Raw genomic sequence first — 21,744 nt, forward strand, 5'->3', positions numbered from 1 at the left:
CTTTCCTGGCACTGCATTTCAAGCTTACCCAGACTGACTTCCCTCCATCTTGTGTGTCATATTCATGCTCTGCAAGCCTCCCTCAAAGGTTTGTTTCATCCTTGTTACCTTCACTTCTTAATTCTCTCCATCCATCCATCCATCCATCCATCCATCCATGCATCCATCCATCCATCCATGCATCCATCCATCCACTTGCAGCCCTTCTGCCTTTTCTTCAATGCAACTGTCACTTCTTTAAAGACCCTCTCCTACATGCCAGTCTACTTTTCCTTTTCAAAACATCTGCTTAAGCTTTTCCAAGTATTGAAAAGCTAGAACTTCCTAAAATATTTTTTTGAAAAGGCAATTACCCTGACTTTCACATTTTGGTTAAGTGCATATAGCATCTCAATTGTATTTTTTTTTCTTTTTTTGAGGGGCAAGGGGAGTGTTTAAGAATTTTATCATACTCAGCAATGTATTTGATTTCTACAAGATAAAAATTTCCAAAGTTCTGATTGCACAGATTTTGTACAAGCCACTAGGGCTTTATTCTGCAAGGCAGAGGCTGTAACTGTTCTTTCTGAAGACCCTATGCATGTTTGTGTATGTGCAGTGTGTTGTACTTCAGGATATTCACCTTACTGCTCACCTTCCTGCATTTGAGTATTGTGCAGACTGGTTTTACCCCTACAGGTAACCAGGCAGGGGCTTTCCAAGCAGATGCAACAGCTGGGTAGAGGCAGGTCTTGCACAAGCACCCATGAAAATACCCACGGGTAACTGAAGGCACATAAGTGACTCCCACTCAGTTCAAAGTCGAAGGAACACAGTTCTGGAAGACCTTTTTGTCCCAGTGTGTTTGAGCAGTAATTTATGGATGTGCCATGTATTTCTGACACGGACTCCCCTGCAAAACCCACACACATGGGATTTTATTGTGAAATCTGAACACTTAGCTTGCTCCATCTGAAGTTCCCACACCTTTCTTCTGGAGCAAGAAGCAAGGCTTTAGAGAAAAGGTTTGATTATGCCCTTCACACACAGCACAGCAGATCATAATCCTCTACCATTCATAGATCAGTAACAGCCCCAGGCCTTTATAACCATGTCAGTGAAATGTGGAAAAGTGATACAAGTCCCAGCTTCCTGCCAGCGTCTGTTCTTTGTGCCCCTTAAAATCAGTATTAATAGGCCAATTGAATTTGTGAAGGAAGCTAAACACTGAGCACTTGATTTATTTTCTTGATAATACAACTGCAATTTCCTTCAATCAGTTTATGAGAGGAAAATACGGAAAACAGGAAGTAGCATTTACTTGGTGAAACATCTGCACCTGGGAACTTCTATGCCAGACACACACTTGAACACACTGTGCCCTAGACACTTAACAAATTAGTGTAAGGGTCTCAATCCTACATTTTTTTTTCCTGGACAGACTTTCCTAAATTAATTTCCTGTTTTTATCTTGTCTATTATTCCGTGATTCTGTGATTACCAGATGATCTCATTAAATCTCCTACTGGAAGTACATTTTTAGTTGGATGGTCAAACTGCAGACAAACTAAAGGGACAGAATACCTGATTCGCTATTGAAAATACAATAAATATGTATGCTCAAATGTAAGAGATTTTCAAAAATCGTAAGGAACCAGAACCAGCTCCTGAGAAGCTTTTAAATCCAAGAATACAGAGATTTTCCAAGTGCAAGAAAATTATTTAACTGGCAGTTACAGATTCCAAAATCGAATCAACTTTACTCCTTGGTATTTTCTTTCAATGATACTCAGTCAATTGTGTGATCTCAGGAAAAAAAATATATTCTTCACACAATGTTTTAGAAAAGGCTGCTCTTGCTTTTGTTAGCTTGCAGTTTTGCAAGTCCCTCTGTAAATGCTTCTTCCTCTCAAAGATGTACAACACTATCGTTATAAAGGAGGTTGGGATCAAAACAAGCTGTGATGGGCCCTCTTCCCTAGAAATTCAAACTTCAGTTTTATATCCACTGAAAACATTCATCTAACTCATTAAAAAAAATTTCTTTTTATACTGCACTCATCTTTAAGTCCTGCTTAAAAGGACTGCAGCAAGAAATACAAATAAGACTTCGTTCTTATGCGAGAAAACCCAACCCGACGTACCCATTACAGCTTCTGCTGTTGCTCCTGACGGCCGCGAGACGGGCATGGTTGCTGTTCCAAATGCCTATTTCTAGAAGACAGTTTAAAAATAACCTAAACTCTGTCATACCCTTGATGCCTTGCAAATACTGGAGAGACAGGAGTCACATGTCCTTGCTATGATTTTGCCTGTGCTCCTGTAGCTTAGGGTTGCAGAGGGAAACTGAGAAATGGTCTTTCTGTAACTATGCAGATTTAATGTTTCCTTTATGAAAGCAGCAGTAGACTCCAGCCAAAAAACGTCAACCAGTATTCTCCTGAGTGGTTTCCACCTTGGAATTAATCATAAGTAAGATATTACAAAACTAATAATGTCAGCTTGCTTTCAATATAAATTTAGAAAGTGCAAATGTTTGTTATGAAAAAAAGGCAGTTCAACATGTTGTAAGTGGAGCTATCCAAGAATTCTGGGAATATTCAACTACAAGCTTCTGATACAGCTGTCAACTTATCATGAGTAATAAGCACTCAGAAGAACATACCTGCCATTCCTTTCTCTGCATCTCTTTCAGCTCTTTAGTATAACGCCTCTAAGTCTTCAGTTTCCCAGATTTCCTCTCTTACCTTTATTTGAAAATTCATTACATTAACCTCAATGATAAGTGTTATTCAAAATATGATCTTTTTCATGAAAGCATCAGGAATGCAGCAAATATAAAAGACTCAAAAATGTCTTTGACGTACAAGAAAACCCTTTTTCTGTTTATGGCAAATTATTTTATTTTATAGAAGAAATACTTTCAAATAATACAAAAATGACACAATCATACAGAACTGTGACAAAAACAAGAGAGATGAATATTGAATATGATAACTCATTACCACATCAAGACAGAACTCATTACAGCAGTCAGAATCACAGACCCACAAGATACACCGACGACATCTCACAGCGGTCACAATTTAAAAACAGAGAGACCACCGGACATTGCTCCTTGGTTACAGTCACAGAACAATTTAGGGTGAAAAAAGGGTCCCTACCCCAACCCCTGCTCAAAGCAGGCCTAATGTGACTGGGATGCTCTGGGCTATATCCAGTTAAGTCCTCATCCACTGTATGGACAGAGTGCTCCACCTCTCTGGGTAACCCCTTCCAGTACCTGAGCAGACTCACATGGTGCTGTCTGTTCTTAATACACAGCAAGCACTTCTGGTGTCACTGCATGGTAACTCTGCACAAACACTACTGTGTGACAGCCTCCCCTGGAAATGAGAAGCGAAATTCTGACTAACTGGTCTTTTAAAGTAATGAGCACTGAAAAGCTTGCTGGCCCTAGACTTTTACCCAAACACTAAAAATTTCTCACATGATTTGGTTTTTATCTGCATAGTTTCTGAATTCATCTAGTCGTGCCCAAGGAACCCAATATACACCCCCTAAAACTTACTGGCAAAACAGGCTTCAGGATGAATAGCATGATAAATGCTAAATATACTTCAATTTCACATAAATTGCTATATGATTGTAACACTTGATGCCTGTAATGACTATAGGCCATATTAGGAAACAGCAAATATTACCTTAAATGTCTGTGTCAATTAACATTCATGCTTACAATCTTTTTTTCCCCGTTACTTTTTGCCTCAGCATGGATAAGTAAAAGTAATTCAATTTTTCTTCCATGTTTTCCTGACCTTTGACAAGGTAACAGAGTCTAAGTTGTTGAAACTCACAAAGAAAACTTACTTACAAAATATTTGAAAATATTCTGATAGGTCTGTTTAGTTTTTGGCCTTTGTTGTTTTGATTTCCTGACATATAAAAATCTGGAACCAACTTGATCTTTAATTAAAAGACATCATCTTCCTTCGGGGAGATTCCAGTAATTTGCAAAGTCAATCTTGTGTTGGGCACCTCTCTTTGTAGGTAATGTATAATTAGAAAAATATGAGAAACTCTATTATAGTAGTTTAGTAAAGAAGTATTTTTACATACTTGCAGGATGCAAGGACACAAAACTGGCATTCTCGGGAATTTAGGGTGAGAGTCTTTCATTAAAACGGATGGTTACAAATAAAATTAATTCTTACCAGATTTTAGCTGGTCCAGCTAGCAATCAAGTGAGCTGTACCTTCCAGAATTATACACTTTCCCCTGGAAAGTGTCACTGTTCAACAGAACTTGCTTACAGTAATCACAAAGCACATCCTTTAGGATGAACATGTGTTTAAGCACCCTTATTAAAGCAGCTGCTTTCTGAAATCAGAATACATGTGCTTTCCTGAATCAGATGAGAATCTGTAGAACTGTAGAAATCACTGTAATAGTCCATTAGCAGGCTTTCCACACAGCTAGCTCACACTGCTGCTTTAATTCCCTTTTCATTAAACAGAAAAACAAAGACCTGTCACCCTTTTCCTTCCCCCGTTTAAACTGAGGATCTAGTTAAGAATATAAAGATACTTTAGACACAACGGAAATGAAAACAATCTATTAGTGCACAGTAAGAACATGCAAATGAATTCTGCAGTGTTTAACTTCACTTCTAATTAGTGTTAAACACATTGCAGGTGATAATATTTTGCTATAACACAGACAGTGCTAAAGAATACAATGTACATAATAAGCTACAGATAATAAAGCTGAAAAAGTGACAATTTTAGAACATAGTATTTTCATTTCAGGTATCAGAAACAAAACCAGCTCAATGGTTCCATTCTACTGTATGACAAATACTGAGGAACAAAATTTCAGTCTTAAAATACATCTTAAAGTAGGTATTTTCCTTCAAGGAAAAAAGGCACTATAAATAAATTACACTACAGTGAATTTGCCTGAACTCACTTTGTTTCTGTCTTCCAGCCTTTAAGTCAAATAAAACAGCATAAAAACTGTACACGCTCTTAACAGGATAGTCGATCTTTTATAAAATAAGTTGTCTTCAGAGATGTCAGTTTCACAACAAGGAAAAACCAAGCCTTGTTGCAGTCGCTATTATAAAATATATATGTATATATATTTATATATATGTTTTTGTTTATGTTTACTTTTTTTTTACTTTTTTTTATTTTTTACAAAACGTGTATATTAGCTTTTGCACAATTTTTTTTAAAGAAACTTGTCTAATCTAAGAACTTCATTAAAATAAAAGCGATAAATACTTCATGTTTACAATGCAACATGTCATACATCATCAGCTGGCAGAGGAGGTATGTTAATCCTTGGTCTTGTAAAAAAAGCTATCTTCTCTCTGTGATCAAAACAAGAGAAAAAGGAAGTAAATAAAATTATGTCTATGTTCCCCCTCCTCCCCACAAGAACATGGTTTCTTTACTCTGGTTAATGGTTAGTATTTGTTACTTATGTACTGAACTGGTCTTTTATTTGAGTACAACAAAGTTCCAAAAACTACTAAACCTCACTATATACTTCTGGCAGCTTTCCACTGAACAAAATTACTATTTTTGAAAACCTAGGTGGAAGCTTTATACAACTCACTGAACTTCAGCCATAGTTAATCATAAAAAGGCTTCACAGGACAAGTTCTGCAATGCAAAGTTCACCCTTGTATGTTTTGCAAATAACGTCTACAAAAAAGAAGGGCAAAAAAAGAGGGCAAAAACAGATGGCAACTCTGGAAACAGAGTCCAAAGAAAAGGCTTCTTGAAAGAAAGTTCCAATATTACTGAGTAATTTTTAGGGAGAGTGTAACTTGTAATTTATATGTATTACATAAAACAAGACTATTTTTGCCCACAGGCTTGTACTGAAGAACTGACACATCATTTGGACTTCATAGCAACTAGGCTAAGCTGGAAGAATCACCTAAGCTATGTTTGCATTTGAAGCTTTTTTTTTTTAATTTCATGTATACTAGAATTGTAGCCCTGCAATTTTACCTTAACTTTGGCTCTTTGCAGAACAAAGCATTCAAAGGGAACTCATGTCCAAATCCAGATACAGTTTAAAATTACTGGTTAAATTACTGGTTAATTACTTCTGATTAAAATCAAAAGACACAAAAAACGTAAGCTAAATGTTTCAGAAATCTTTAACCTGTCTAATGAATTGTTGCTATGCTATTTCAGTACGCATTACCACTTACCTAAAAGTCTGCACCTGAATAGGTTCTTTCTGATTTTGCCCACGCAACTGGTATATTTCTTTTGATGCTTTCTTTAGCATCTTTTCAGCTGCTTGCTCTTGGTGGTGTTCAAATTTGGTCTGTCTGGTCTGAAAACAAGAATATAATGCTTAAAATGGGCATGTGAATAAATAAAACACAAGAATATTCACACTAAAACAATGGATTTTTTTACCCCACTCACCACAGCGAAACCACATAAGTACATTGTCTGAAATCATTTAAGAACTATAAATGCAGAAGACTGAGTTGTTTCACTTATTAATGCTCTTCAGAAAGATACGTAATAAATTAACAAAATCTACTGCACAAAGATCCATGAAACAAGATCTTACTATAAATTTAGGCTCAGTTTTTCTCTGTTGTGCAGTTTTACCACCTTTGTCCATAACTTCTTTCTCCAAGGACAGGGGGAGAATCACATACTTAGGGAATATTCCAAATACTTGTAAAAGAATAAATATCACATCAGCAAAGTTTCTTTCAAATACCAGAAGAAAGAAAATTATTAAAGTTCCAATAACAAATACCTAAACAAAAACAAATGAACAACAAATAAACAAAAATCCAAAACAAAAAGCGCCACTGGCAAATAGTGCTATTCTTCAAAAATTGTCCTCAAATAAGTACACAGTTTGGTAATAATCAATGTAATCATTTTTATTGTGCTAACTTCAAGAATAAAGAAAAAACACTCACTGTTTGAGATTCTGTACAAACAGCTCTTTAGACATCTTATCAAAATGAAGACATTTTGAAACCAGAAGTTTCTGAGGAGTGCTTATGTCATATTACCATACCTGCCTTTCTGCTTCCTTCAACAAGTTCCGGAATCTCTCATCCCGAAGGACCCAGTGGGGTAAATCTGTCTGCCCTCTGTGCTGGGCATCTTCCAGACGCTGTCTCAACTCTCTTAAAACACATATCTCCTCATTCAGCTGTCTCTGTCGAGTTCTGGATGCCTGGAGATCCAGCTCCAGGTCTAAGGACGTCCTTGCCATAAGTTCAGCCAAAGATGATCTGCAGGACTGTTGAGTTATTAGGATTCAAACAAAATGCACAATATATTACTCTCAACATAGTTTACTGGTCTGTCTTTAGTTTTATAGACCATACATTTTCTGTACTTAGTTCACGCACAAAATCTTTTCCACATGAAGTTTTGGAGATTATTTACATCCCCCAGAAAAGGCTAGATAGCTGTAGGGGTTTTCTGTACCATACATTATGTTTTTCAATTAATACTTTCTGCTACTTCCTTTTACAGTTTCCTTTCCACTTATAAATATTTACCTAATGAAGTTTATGGACTAAAATTCCATGCTATGATGATAATAAAAGGGATGCAATAAGAAAAACTCAATGACATCATGACATCGGAAAAATACTGTACTGAGCAAGACACCTCTTAAAGGGCTTCATTCAATATTGGTTTTAAGATACATTCTGAATCAAAATGGGAGCATGGCTGTCTGCCTGCCTACACCAGCAAGGCATTAACTTCTGCTGACCAGACTACATTTTATGTAATTTATATACACAACATTAATGCCTCATCTGCCCTTCTCTGCCAACTTGTTTGACAGCCTGAAGAATGGCATAGGGGCAAAAGGAGAGCTTAACCTGTTCTTTCCTGAATACTTGAGTCTCAAATACTATTATTTTTTAGGCTGCATGGGAGGGGAGATGAATGTCTTAATGTCACATTCACACACGTCTCTGAACCTGCACCCTGCATCATATACTAGATTTGAAAGATTTATCAAACTTTACATCTAATTAAATATAAACTCAGTCCCCATTAAAGTAATTTGTCTGCCACACTTTTTTTCCCTCCTTTAAAATTGTTCACAACCTTATTTCACTACTTTAAGTCTACCTTTTAGCTTAAAAAACCCAAAACAAACCCAGAACTTGGACCCCCTCCCTCCCCAATTACATTGCAGAAGTTTTGTACGTTTCCTAAAAGGATCGGAATGTACCTGCAGATATCTAAAGCTCTTATGTATAAAAGTACCAGTGTTCTAGCACCTTAATGAAAGCTAAAGATCACCTTCCTAGGCGTACCTGCTTATAGCGTAGAGTCCGCCTCTCCAAGGTATTCCGGACAAAAGGGGACTTCCTTGGCAGGGTTGAACTGTCACTGTCACTGCGATAAAGCTGAGTACAAAAGACATGGAAAATAAATGCTGCTTGCAAGATCATCTTCATTAAGAAATTTGGTTTGGTTTTTTTCTCTTTTGCATTTGAAATTTATTTTTTAAAACACACAAACTATCTTGTTTTAAGGAACTGATTTTTTTCAGCTTTAGTTATTTATAAACATTTATATGTAATAGTGCGCATATGGTAGTTACAATAATTCAAGAAAATTTAAAAACCATCAGTGTTTTACAGGTAAGTTTCACCAACCATTCTACTAATTATCCAAGACAATGTAACCTAAAAAAGGAGGGAGGAAGGATGTAAAAGCAGTAATATTTCATCCTAAAGCATTTACTGTCGTGGGTACAAACAGTAGTCTCCCACTTTTCCCCCACATCTGATTTTAAGTAAGTGCAGATTAAGTGAGAGTGTTTAATCATCTTTTCCTTTTGGTGCTACCCTTGGCGTGTGAGGATCTTTTACTCATATTTTGCAATTATAAACAGATACATATCCATAAATCAAACTGAAGAATTTGAAGGGTCCATAGATGAACTGCACGCAACGTAAATAAGAGAGCAAAAACCAGAGGATCCTTGTTAAAAGCACAGAATTTAAAAATCATTCCTGAATTTTCAAATTAAGGCTCTCAGAAATTTATGAAAGGGTATAATCAAAGCTACATGCATTTCACCAGTATTGCAAAACCAATACTCATGTATTGATCTGCAATACCATGAGCCAACTGCTTATAAGTCCTTTGCCACTGAACACAGCAAACAATAAATGTGAGCTTGAAAACTGCTGTGCTGATCCCTCAGTTACTTGCACCAGTGCATCCAGGAATCCTACATCCCATCCCACTGTAACAGGCACCTTATGACTGATATTCATAACAGCAATCAGAGTCGTATGAATATTTATGCGATAACCCTATGATTAAGCATTCAGTCCTATTTTTCAAACTTTTATGTATGTGAAAATTAAACACGGCTTCTAAGCTAACTGCTTATACACCTCAATAGATAGCACTGAACCACTGTAAAATTGACCACCCTCACCTAACATCTACGGTTGCCAAGGAAAAGAGCTTCATATCTAATTTATCATAGACTCTTACATTTCAAATCAAATCCATCCAGGTATAAACTCTTAAAAAGAGTCAGGGAAGCTCTTCCCCACGGCAATGTTTAAATTCAATTAAAGATTATTCATTAGCATTAAATAGTAATGCATGTTTCGTATAAATGTAACGAAGTCTTACAGAGAAATGATCAAAACCATTTAATACACTTGTGTGTGGAGACCCCTTCCCCATCCTCCTTTTCAAGCTTTACTCACTCTGCAAACATATTGACTTCGTGCTCCAGGCGAAAAGGTCTGGGAACGAACAATTGTGCTACTACGAACAAAAGCAGAACCCCGTGGCCTGCGGCCGGTTCTCTCTTTTGGAAGGATAGCAACTTCTTCAGGAAACAGATCCTCAGTGTTAGTTTCCTTATCCACCTAGAATTTCAACAAAGGAAATTTTTTTATTTCTTCCTTATTTTCTCTCTCCTAGCAAAGACAATCAGACATTTCAACAATATTAAAAGTAAACAACTTGCCCTGCTAGCTAGATTCAAATTTTAATGAGCACTGTGAGTATGAATCACCTCACTTTTGTAAAAGTTTTAAAACTAGGTCATTCAAAATTTTAAGATTACCTTTCAGAAGCCTTTTCTGGAACAGTAACAGAGATGCAGAGCACAAGGACTGCATTCAGGATTGGCAGTTGGGCATTAACCAAACTACCACCTGATCTCCAGCCTCAACAGAAGAAAACTAAGTCACCTTTCAATAAGCACAGTGACTCTGAAGCAAGTAACCACCTTAAAACTAGAGGAAGTTAAATGAAGAGAAGGAAGAAAACAGGAACTGAAAGGCTTCACACAATTACACAAGAACACTAAAATATTCAGAGAGACAGAAAACATAGGCTACTCCAGCAAAGCTTCCAAACTTTTAGAAAATTCACTCCTCAATAAGAGGTGTGATCTTCCCTAAAGGCAACACAAACAGCTTATGTTCCTCTACTTCAATGGAGGTCTGCTGATTTCAGCTTGTGAAGGATTATTTCCAGTGTCTCATATCTTGACTACAAAAGACTTTAAATACATCAGTTTCAGCACAATTACTCCACGTTATTGTAACACTGAAATTGTAATGCAAGTCCTAAAATTTCTTTCTTCACAATTCCTTACAAAATTCTTACAGAAAGAAGAGCACTGGAATTTGATCATCATCTTTCTGTTACAATTTCACGTAAATGCAGAAAATTGATAAAAGTGGGTATTTATAGATTAGATAATGGCCACAGTAAAAATAGTTTGTCTTTCGATGTAAGAACCAAATTCTGTTCAGAAGTAAGTAGTAAGAAAACAAACAAAACCCAGCCCTAACGAGTGAACTTCTACCAGCTCAATAGCCATACAGCTGCCACAAAGGCAGTGCTCATACAGAGTATTAATGTCACTACTGGTTCTTTTCTCTCCTGGCCAATTCAGACTCAAACTGCAGGCACAGCAGTAGCTCACTGTGCCAGGCAGGGTGGCAGTTTCCGTGCTGCAGTGTCTTGTCTCGTTACCTTTAGTGGTGGAGGCTGCATTTTTCCAGAACCATACTGGCCTGCTTGAGTTGCGAACATGTGTCCAGCTAATGGATCCCCACAAAATGGCTCTGGATAAGGAGGACTAGTCTGGGTGCAATTACTGCATCCACTGTCAACAGATTCTGCTTGCCAACTCCTAAAGTCAGAAAATCACAACAATTTTGCAGGTGTTAAAAAACCCCATTCCATTATGCATTACATTTACATATTACATTATCTAAGCCAGTTCATAATTTTACAGTATTATTTCTCCAATAAAATACAGTATTTTCAATGGGAGAACATAGCACACTTGCATTTCTGCAAATGCAGATATGCAAATACATTTCATTGCAAAAAATTCATCTTCCCTAATTTTCTTAAGGCATGTGTTCTGGTCTTTATAACAATACTAAGAAAACAACAACAAAAAGAACAACACAGCTTATGTAACAAACTAGGAGTATCATTAGGAATGAAGTCACAACCCTAACCCTAACAATGTCCCGGGTCACCACTAAATTTTATTTACTTTTTTTTAATACAGGGCTGTTAAAACCCATTACAGTTGCCTCCTTGGAAAAGTTTCTGTTTGATGTAATGTTTTCCTACTCCCCAAACTCCAAGTCCCCTAAACTCAACCAGCTATTCAAATAAGGTTTCCTCCTGTTTGCAGATCATGACATAACAATTTTATACTTGTAGCACTAACAGGGAGCAGATCTCAGAATAAGGACCTGCTGCTTTTCCTGCTTTATTTCAGACTATATCCACAGTGTAAATATCTTTGAGGAAGTATTAGTTACTATCTGTTTGATGAGGTATTTAAACCCTTTTTACCTTTCTGATACGGCTTCTGCCTGATCTTCCTTTCTTTCCATCTCCAAGATTTCCTCCTCTGTGTACTCTAGTTTCACTCTCTCCTCTGCCAGCTCTCTCTCAACTGCTTCCAGCTGGGCAGTGGTCCTCGCTAACAGGGCTGTCACTGCATCCTGAAAGGTAAATAGGTCTTTAAATAAAACTGCTTGAACAAACCAATGTACTTAATCTATATTATTCAGAGAAAAAATAAAAGCAAAGCCATCATATGTTCTTTAAAAAGAAAACAAAAAACCAAACCACAACCAAAAAAATCTGTCTTGAATCTTACCAATCAAAAGTACGTGGTATTCAACTTGCCACAGAAACTGGGCAGACTTTACTTGACTGTGGAGCATCATCCAGAAAGTTAGGTCAAAAGAGACCCCTAAAGGTCACCTAGTCTGATGTCCTACCCACAGCAAGCAAGGCAACATAGCCAAGTCAGGCTGTCCAGAGCCCAGTCAAGGGCTGAAAACATCTCCAAGGATGGAAATTGCACAACCTTTCTTGACAACCCCCTCAAGTGCAGTGGCAGAAATTTTTTATGTGTTTTATTCGGACTGGAAACATGCATACAAATATATACAGGGCACTATTTCAAGTACCTGCCCAGACATGATCTAGTTTTCAACTAGTCTTCTGAAATCTAGCTCTTGCCCCAAGAGTTAAATTAAGTTATCACTTCCTGCGATAACTCGAAAACCTGCACCCAAGGTAAGATCACAACCACCCTGCCAGTCAAATAAAGTAAACAAATCACTTTTTTAGAGCCATACTGTTTTAACTGTAGTTACATTTCCAGAAGACTGAGGAATACTGTCTTCACATTGCTTTTTGGTCTTTGCTCTCTGGGGCTCTGAGCCAGTGAAGATCTGAACAGGGTACCAGTGAAGCTGCATCTCACCAGAACTCTCCGCATCAGTCAGGTTTATCTGAGCAATGCCCTGTTAAAAAAAAAAAAAAAAAAAGCATTGACCACAATAAGATGCACACACTCTGCAGGACAGACACCCATTTAAAGAGTATTTTACTTACAATGTAAAACCCCAACTTCCCCAAATACTAATGTCTCTTAAAAAGAGACAGTTTTGTTCTGTTGCGTTATGATGTCTAAGATTCTGAATTTCTTGCTTCTTCTTTACTACCAGGAAGAACTGCAATAGATAGTAATTTTTTTAAAGTTGAAAAATAAAATGTGTGACTGATGTAGATATAATTGACACCTGACAGCTATGAATATTTTATTTTTAAAGCCTTCCCAAATATATATCTGATTTTTATATTTCCTTAGATTAATACCACTTTAATTATATTACTCTAATTTGAGGGCCTTTTGAGATAACTGTATTCTGATACCCTTCCATTCTCTGGCCCTCAGAAGCACTTTCAAATGGAAATAAAAATGTTGTGTAAGCCAATTTTTTTCCCGCCTATTTATATCATAAGGTAGTCAAATGGGCTATAAGGCTATTTTTCTACTTTCCAGGCCATCCTTGCCTCTTCCAGATTCAGGTAAATATAGTTTTAATGGAGGCTTCTCACTAAAAGTATTTCAAACTTTGAAGTAGCCCTACTCCATCAAAGAGAGCTCATGTAAGAAATTTCTCAGTGGTGTTCACCTAAATGAAAAACAGCTAAGAACAAATCCATGCTGCATATTTAATTTTTTTTTTTAATCAGTTCACTAGCTGGACTTACCAATGATTTTATATCAGTCAGCCTTTAAGCACTGCTTTTTGTTTCTCTGGCTATCTCTACAACCTGTTCATTTCCATCCTAAATGAGCCACGTGCTAAGAATGTTTTCTTTGTATCACTGGAAAAGTCCTGTAAAAATGGCTTTCATCTCTCATAAATCAAATAACTGTATACAATGATTCTAACAGCAAAGACAGTAGGAAATGCAGACAGAAACTGCATTCAACTTTAAGTAGGTAAAGAAACAGTTAATTAGAAAACAATAATAATAAAAAAAAAGTTGCATTGTTTTTCCAAGACAAATGCTCCCTGGGGCTCTGTTTAAACAGGTGCATAGAGGACAATAGAGAAAAGTTTTTGAGACTAACAAAATAATGTGATATGAGGATACAGCACGTTACTGAGAAAGTCATTTCATGGCAGTATATCAGAGGCTACAGAGATGCCTTTTCTTTTTTCTGTATAACCCAGATGTCCTCTAATTATCTACTTGCTTTGATGCAGTGGAAGATATAAATGTATATCAAATACTCACAACTTTTGCATCAGAGTTGGAAAATGTTTAAGACACACTTAGTTTAGTTTAGGAGGTAGAGAGGAAAACTGTTTTCCTGCCAGCAATATTGGAAAAAGCATAGGCTGACTCTTAAGATGCCTGACACTGCATTTATTAGGCAGCTAAGCAAGTCTGCCAAAGAAGCTGCCTCTACAAAGGGAATCACTAATTGAGTAGAGAATCACCATGAAACTCAATTAAGAATTATCAGTACTGAAAGGACTAATTAATATTTCGTGTCCACCTCAAGATTTGAAGCTTACTCAAAAGGATGAAGAAACCAAGGTGGGTCTGATAGAGGTATATGACATGCCTGCTCTGATGCATTTGTTAACAACTTGGATGGCAAAACAGTAGAAGTATTTATGAATATCTCTGTGATGTCTGACAGACACGTCTCTTTATAAGAAAACAATGAGGATTTAAAAATCATGCTAAAAAAATGGGACGGATGTTCTGAAATAAAAACAAAAAAATGCAAAAAAAAAGTTACACTCAAGAAGAAAACAAATTAAGACACAGGTCAGAGCTGTAAAAGATGAGAAACTGGGAGTGAAACAGCAATGCCAGGTGATTGCAAGGAAGGCATTAATATTTCTTTTATGTTTTAACATGAACTATATATGCTAATCATGGAAAATAACAGTTCCCTTACCTTGACATTGACAAGGCCACCAGGGAAGAAATAAGCCAACTTAAGACAGAAAAAAATCTTTCAGCCATGCAGGGCATAAGGGTAAAAGGTTGAGGAAACTGAAAGACCATCCCACAAGTGTAGTGTATTTATTTCTTTATAATTGAACTATTTCCCATATTTTATTTTTTTTTATTCCCTGTTAGGTATAAGTATTTATATAATTTAAGATAAACTCCAGTCTGGCTTTTGCACTTAGGAAAGTATTAAACTGGCACAACCTAATTAAAAAGAAAGCAGTCATTAAGAATTTGAGAAATATATGCATTATTAAATAGGTGGGAAAAACTCTATAATCTCAGTGGAAAACATCTTGAAAGACAAAGGCCTTGTTGACAGGGACCATCACAGCAGTTCCAAAGAGAGGTAGCACATAGCAAATGATTTCTCAGTTTGAGAAAATGCTCAATCTCAAATTACAGCTGAAGAGAACAACAATCATGATATTTAAATACTTCAATGTACCTATTTTAAGAAACTGGCATTGTTTCTCTGTCTTTGAGTATTGCTAAATTAACTATGTTACCAATTACTGTTGACAAAGATACTTCTGACATAACCAAAGTAAGACCATGAAAGAGAAAAAAATCCCTACCAATATAACCTGAAGACCTATTTCTTTTTGTCAACTCAATAACAGCAGTTAGAATAAAAGCACCCTAAACTTAGATGCAGTTGTTTCAATAGAAAGATGTTTTACACTTGAATAGCTATTTAGCTTCCCAGAGGAACAGGACATACCTGTATAAAGCATTTTACACCAATATATCCAGCCTCTTATTGAGATGCTTTCTCTTTAATTACACTGCAGAAAAAATTTCCTACTGCAGACAAGACCTTGGGTCCACCCTATGTATATAAGATGCTACTTAGTTTAAAGGTGGACTAACAAACACGCATTTGCTCAAATAAACACCTCTTACCCACAGCCCAGCTTGACAGTGAGATGCCTGTACCTCTTAGCTTGATAGGCTTAAAAATTTTTTTCACTTACCCATTCAAACCCCCCCACTGCAAAGACAATCCGATCACTTCAAAATAGCCAGGACATCAGCCCCAAGGCAGATTTAGTTATGCATATTTGTATTTGATAACAGCTAAATGAAGCTAACACTTAACACACCTGAAGTTAGCACATGATATCTCAATCAGTTTAAAGTAAAAGGCTGAGGTAACAGAACTGTTCCAGGGCCAGTGTTACCCTGCAACAAGGTTAAGACTGATGTAATTACGTAATAATGTAATCCTCTTCACCCACTATTAAATGGTAGCAAGGGGTCTGTATTTGTTATCTTTTTAGTAGGAACCTGTTTGAATGGTACTGATTCCTCACACAGGCATTATAGTATCCTGCAGAAACCTAAGTCTTGAGCACACTGTAGTTTAAAAGCTTTTTAAAAGTCAGATTAAGTATTTTTAAAAATCTCATCTCTTTATTTACAGAACTATACTTACATATGTGAACAAATGAACACATTAACCTGTAACTCTATCAGAACTTCTTATGGAAAAGTTAGGTTTTTACATTCTCTTTTTAATCTTAAAAAGAAATTCCTCTGGTAACTTTAGTTTCTCATACCACATGGCTTTTAAGAAACAGAATCACTTACCAATAGCTCTTCTTGTTGCTGATGATCCACTGAACAGATATACAGCTGCAGCGATTTTAATTTCAAAACACTTGAGTGCACGGGGATTCGGAACACTTCATTAAATATTAACAGAGTTTGGAATTCCAAAGCTCTCGAGCAGTAAGTGGTTGGTGTGCCTGACTCAAGCGGTGGCAAATAAACTCTCACATGACTGGGAACAGCAAAACAGACAAACAGCACAATTCAGAAAAAGAAAGCCATTTTGCATTTCTCAAAATCAAGCTAAGCAAAAACATCAGTGTACCTTCTACATTAAGAATCTACCTTGAGATGATCTCATCACCAGATTTACTTTGCATTCTTAACACAGAAGATCTGCAAAGCTGGTCTCAAAATGCTGTATTTTTTTAACTGAAACTTTTTTTTTAAAACTTGGTGCTTAAGCAGAGGCACCAAGTGGCACTTGAGCTGCCCTGAGGTATCCAAGGCATTTAAAATGAGCTACCAATTATAAGAGGATCTATGGGAGATGTACACAGAGCCTCCCTCTGAGCAGAAGCAGCTGGAGGCCAGGTGCTATTTCAAATGGAAACACATGCCTGTGTTTTAGGCAATTGAACTATCCCGTAAGTGTCACGGATCCACTTCTTCCTTCTACCCACTAAGCAACCTTTTTTCCCTCCTTAAGAAATTAAGAAATTCAGATGGCAAAAGAAATCTGCAGTCACTGCATCTACCTGCACTCTCAAAAGACAAATTTAAGTATGTGGTACCATGTCATTTAAGACTCCAAGCCAAAAACAATCAACAACCATTTTCAGCTGACAGCATAAGCAGCAGAGCTACTTCGAGAATTGTTTCCATGTTCTCCCTGTCCTGACTGCTTGCCAAGCCCCTGCAATATCCTATTCCTTTCCTCATGCCAGCAAACAGTTTCATGCAACTGTGTTGTGACCCAGATTAGAAAATTTATCTGGGTTAAAAAGCTAACCTAGCAAAAACCCCACAAAGGCTCAAGGATTAAAAACCCCCTCTTCAGCTCAGAGGTTCACTCAAGTTGACTACATGGCTGCAAGAACTCTTATGCCACCACCAGAGAGAGGCTCACACTGGCAGGTAAATAAATGGTTAGAGGACAATTGGAAGAGCTCCTTATGGTGGAACTGCAGCACACTGGACTTTGGAGCATCAGTCAGGTAAACAGATTCACGTGCTGTAAAAAGGCAGCGATTCAGCTCCTCTGCTCACTGGCTGGTGCAGGCAAACTTCCCCCCAGCAGCCGCAGCACCTGATTCAAATAATGTACAGATGCGTGGAGGAGTTAATTAAACTTGGTAAAAGCTTCTGCTTTTTGGTAATAGAAACTTATTTTTTGACTAGACCAATCAATTCACTCTGCAGCAACGCAATTTCTTGGTTCCAGCAAAGGTAGGGTTGAGAAGGATGAAGAACAGAACTGCATTTTGAGTCATTTGAATGCCTGGTTGCCTTGATGACAACGTCCAGAAAACCTTCTGGACTAACCTTTTTCTTTGGTGACTCTACATTACTACCTCCTTCAGATGATGCTTATTTCTTTTTCTGATGACAAGGCAACATGGCTGAGTACTACACAATACTCACACTTTTCCCTATCATGTGCCCTTGCACTCACACCAAACAGAGCAAAAGACCAACACTAATGTACTGACCTATGAAGAATTTCCACTGCAGTTTTGCAGAGTTAGCAAGATGAAGTTCTCAACAAAGATGAATTCATTCAGGGAGATGTATGTCAGTTTAACAGCTCCCACCAAATTACTTATTTTCAATACAATAATGTTATCATACCTTCATTTTCCAATTTTCAAACAACCTCTCCCAGAGATAAAGAATCAACAACTTTTACATGTTGAATTTCTTTAAAATATGCTAAGATACATATCTCTAGATAAAACAGTGTTTTATGACAACACTGTGATTATTTAAGAAACATTTATTAGAATAAACTAAGATATATTCTATATGTGATACATATAGTATCACATATATCACTTTATGTATCACTTTATGAAAAAAGTAGCACAAGCTGTCAGAGGTTAAAAAAAAGTTAATCTTTTGTACTGATTCTCAGCTAGTACTTGTGTTAACATTATTTTCAGAAGGTCTTTCACGGATACTCAAGGAGAGCTGTACAGGCCACAAAAGCCTGCAGATCCTTTGCTGTTGTTTGCATGTTTCCTGGTGTGGTTTTCTTTCTTAAAGATAAAAGGCAAGGTATCTCTCTTACTGATTTATATAGATGTTGCCATAGAAATTGAGAAAAATACACTAGGCTTACTCTGGAATATCTCAGATATTTCTGAAGAAACTCTCCTCTGCACAATAAACATGTAAGAACACAGAGACTACACTTGGGTGACCCAAGTTCTATAAAAGGGATATGGCCATAAAATTAACCCTTTCCTCATGGAAATTAAGACATACCATCTTCTCCAGAAATGGCTTAATTTTGAATGAAACCAAATAAATCTACGGTATTTATAACTGCAGCATAAAACAAGCAATGATCAGACTCTGGGTGAAATTTAAGCTTACATTTTGCAGTTTTCTTTAACAACTAGACTAGTAAAGTTCTTCAGCTGTAACACATGGACTAGCAGACATTCACTTCCACTGTCATGCCTGGAAAATAAATTCCCTGTGTTAGTCACCAATCATCAATACATTGCTTAAGAAATAATGATGAAGACTAAACAGATTTAAAGAATGTAAAAGCACATTTGTTAAACAAATTTCTTGCACAAATCAGTTTCAATCAAAAGCATTAGCTACAGTAACAAAGTTAATAGAACTAAATGAATTAAACATTATTGAGCTTGAAAATAACAACTGGCCTTCCTATGTGTCTTGACAGCAAACAGCTTTTATCAAATACATTCCTTAGTTTAAACAGTTACACCATATGCATGTGTGTGTGCATGTGTAACAACATATGAGTTACATTAGACAAACCCATCTGCATTATTTTCATGGGCCATTGGAAACAAATAAAAAATTTCTACTCTTTCACATCAGCATGAATTTTGAAATGCCACTAACAAAGTTGGTTGATATTTTAAAAACTCTCAATCTTAGGAATTAGTTTTCCAAGGGGCAGAGATGATTCTGGAGGGCTAAAATACAATATCCTGTTTTGCACAGCAGTAATCTGCCCTTCCCCACACTACTCCCACTACCAACAATAGCATGCCATAGGCACAGGATTTCAAAGATGTATTGTACAGCTGTATTTGTGTCTCTTCACCTGTGACTTTCCTAAGGTAATCCTCCTTTATCCAGCAGAAAAAGATCTCGCTTACAGAGACATATCCCTATAGCCATACTCACATTAATGGCCCTGACAGTGAAAATAAATGCTACTGAAAGAAGTAACGAAGGCCCTTTTATCAGTCAGCATTGAAAGGACACTGAATGAACTGTGGCTAAGGCACTTCCCCAACACAAAGCAGCACATGACTGACTAATCTGTACATCCACTGAACTTTGGCTGTCAGTTCAGAAACTTCTTAAAAATATCCACCACAATTCAGTTTATTAAAAAGTTTAAAATCATAAACAAGAAAAGTAGTGAGCAATTCCTGCAGAGTTGATAGGGAGAAAGAGGAGTAATTACTCACAGAAATCCAACATGTATTTGTGGTTCTTCATTACTGGCAGCATCACCATAAACAGGCTCTTCCAGATCTTCATTCCTGCAGGAACAGAAAGTACTGTAAACTACATAGTGACCTAAGCTGCTATATTATGAACTAATAATTATTTTGTGATTTGTGAATATAAGCAATTATTTGGTAATATAGGAGGGAGTGGTAATGTAGAAGGAACTGAGACATCTGTTTAAAAACACACAGTAGCAGTAATTCACAATTGTAAAAACTGAGGTTTTAGAACTACTCTTTCAAGATATTTAGGTTGTTTTTATATTTCTTTTGTCTTCCATTTCTCTTTAGCATCCTCCAAAACTTATCTTCGTCCCAATTACTGCTTCCTGTGTTAAAACAATTGTATTAAGTAACATATCTTTCTACATCCTTCAATCACTTGGGGAACCTACACATTTTTAGACTTCTGGCAGTTTGTATGTTTCTTCCTTGCAGTTATACTTTTATCACATGATACTCAGAATTGTTAGTCACACTGTATAATTTTATTTTGTTATAGATGGTTGAAATAAAATTACTGATTTATGACTAATCGGATGAGAAAACTTTCAAGGGAGATATGATGTTAAAATATCAGAGACAATACAGCAAAAGGGACTTGGCACTTGAAGATGACAGTGGACTGCATGTAAAAAGCTTCTTTCCTTTAAAACATGCAATCTAGTAGTTTTAAGTTACTAATAACTAGCGATTTTGAAAGCCTATTCCTAAATTCACAACTAATTCTTTTGGGCCATGTGGCAGAACAGGAATATTTCCAGCTTACTATGCATTTATACACCTGACCTTTTGCTTAAAGCTTCAAACACGCCACTGTCACTAGCCAGTGAATGATCTGAGAGACATGCTGAAACTCGCCTGGCTCTCCTCTCCGATCTTCTACCACTGTCTCCTCGCAGAGTTACAGCTGCCATGGAGAAAAAAAGTGAGAACAACATCAGCTCAAGGCAATTTCTTCAAAATTAAACAAGAAACATATTGTATCAAAACTAGCAGCAAAACAGCACAAATGCAGTTCACTGATTTTTCATCTAACTTAAAGTTAAAAACCTAGAATAGGATTGACCGGAGATTTTCTGTGGGAGAAGGAAGGAAGTTTGCGGCTAATTGCTCTCTGACGAGACTAAGTATAAACCAATTGCATTGTTACTAAATGTTTTTCTGGTAGAATAATTCCTTCCTAAAGGAAGACTTACATTAATTCACACATGTACACATGATATCCTAAGCTTTTCAGATTTACCTACTGAATATACAATAGGTTGAAAACAAACACAGAGACTAATTCTTTTTTGAAGTTATCTGATAACACAATGTGAGGTTTTGTTCTCATTTGTTTCCTAATACAAAGTCTCAAAGCATACTGTTTACACCATCACATAATAGCAGCTTTTATTTACAGTCTGAGAGGCATTATCAAAAAGAACCAGTGTTTTCCAGCTCGCTCAGACCACTGTTTTTTTCAAATTCTTGGTGAATTACTTTGAAAACTGACTGGGGGAAGGAGGAAGCAATATTTGCCACTCTTCCCTGAATCACCAGCCACACGATAAATAGCAGCTCAGCAATCATTTTCATGTTGTAATACCAACAAAATTATGTTATACATGGGGTTTTGC

At 36.7% G+C, this 21,744-nt stretch overlaps 2 protein-coding genes across 4 annotated transcripts in view; both read right to left on the bottom strand.

Annotated features, from left to right (window-relative positions):
* Nucleotides 1-2,169, bottom strand: part of CLCN4 (chloride voltage-gated channel 4) — a 44,118-nt gene extending 41,949 nt beyond the window's left edge. Inside the window, exon 1 of the mRNA XM_069003757.1 lies at nt 2,124-2,169. Coding sequence (XP_068859858.1) covers nt 2,124-2,169 — 46 coding nt within the window. The remainder of the gene's footprint in view (nt 1-2,123) is intronic.
* A 687-nt stretch (nt 2,170-2,856) lies between these two features.
* Nucleotides 2,857-21,744, bottom strand: part of WWC3 (WWC family member 3) — a 101,299-nt gene continuing 82,411 nt past the window's right edge. Inside the window, exons 12-23 of one of the 3 annotated variants that reach the window (XM_069003800.1) lie at nt 20,912-21,032; nt 20,081-20,155; nt 18,999-19,085; nt 16,440-16,632; nt 12,659-12,826; nt 11,862-12,013; nt 11,019-11,178; nt 9,734-9,898; nt 8,315-8,407; nt 7,048-7,275; nt 6,209-6,336; nt 2,857-5,353 (exon numbers count right to left, since the gene is read on the bottom strand). In XM_069003800.1, coding sequence (XP_068859901.1) covers nt 5,287-5,353; nt 6,209-6,336; nt 7,048-7,275; nt 8,315-8,407; nt 9,734-9,898; nt 11,019-11,178; nt 11,862-12,013; nt 12,659-12,826; nt 16,440-16,632; nt 18,999-19,085; nt 20,081-20,155; nt 20,912-21,032 — 1,637 coding nt within the window. In that variant the 3' untranslated portion in view covers nt 2,857-5,286. The remainder of the gene's footprint in view (nt 5,354-6,208; nt 6,337-7,047; nt 7,276-8,314; nt 8,408-9,733; nt 9,899-11,018; nt 11,179-11,861; nt 12,014-12,658; nt 12,827-16,439; nt 16,633-18,998; nt 19,086-20,080; nt 20,156-20,911; nt 21,033-21,744) is intronic. The other 2 variants (XM_069003793.1, XM_069003789.1) reach the window with 2 other exon arrangements.

Source organism: Aphelocoma coerulescens, chromosome 1 (assembly GCF_041296385.1).
Source record: "Aphelocoma coerulescens isolate FSJ_1873_10779 chromosome 1, UR_Acoe_1.0, whole genome shotgun sequence".
Lineage (NCBI taxonomy): Eukaryota > Metazoa > Chordata > Aves > Passeriformes > Corvidae > Aphelocoma > Aphelocoma coerulescens.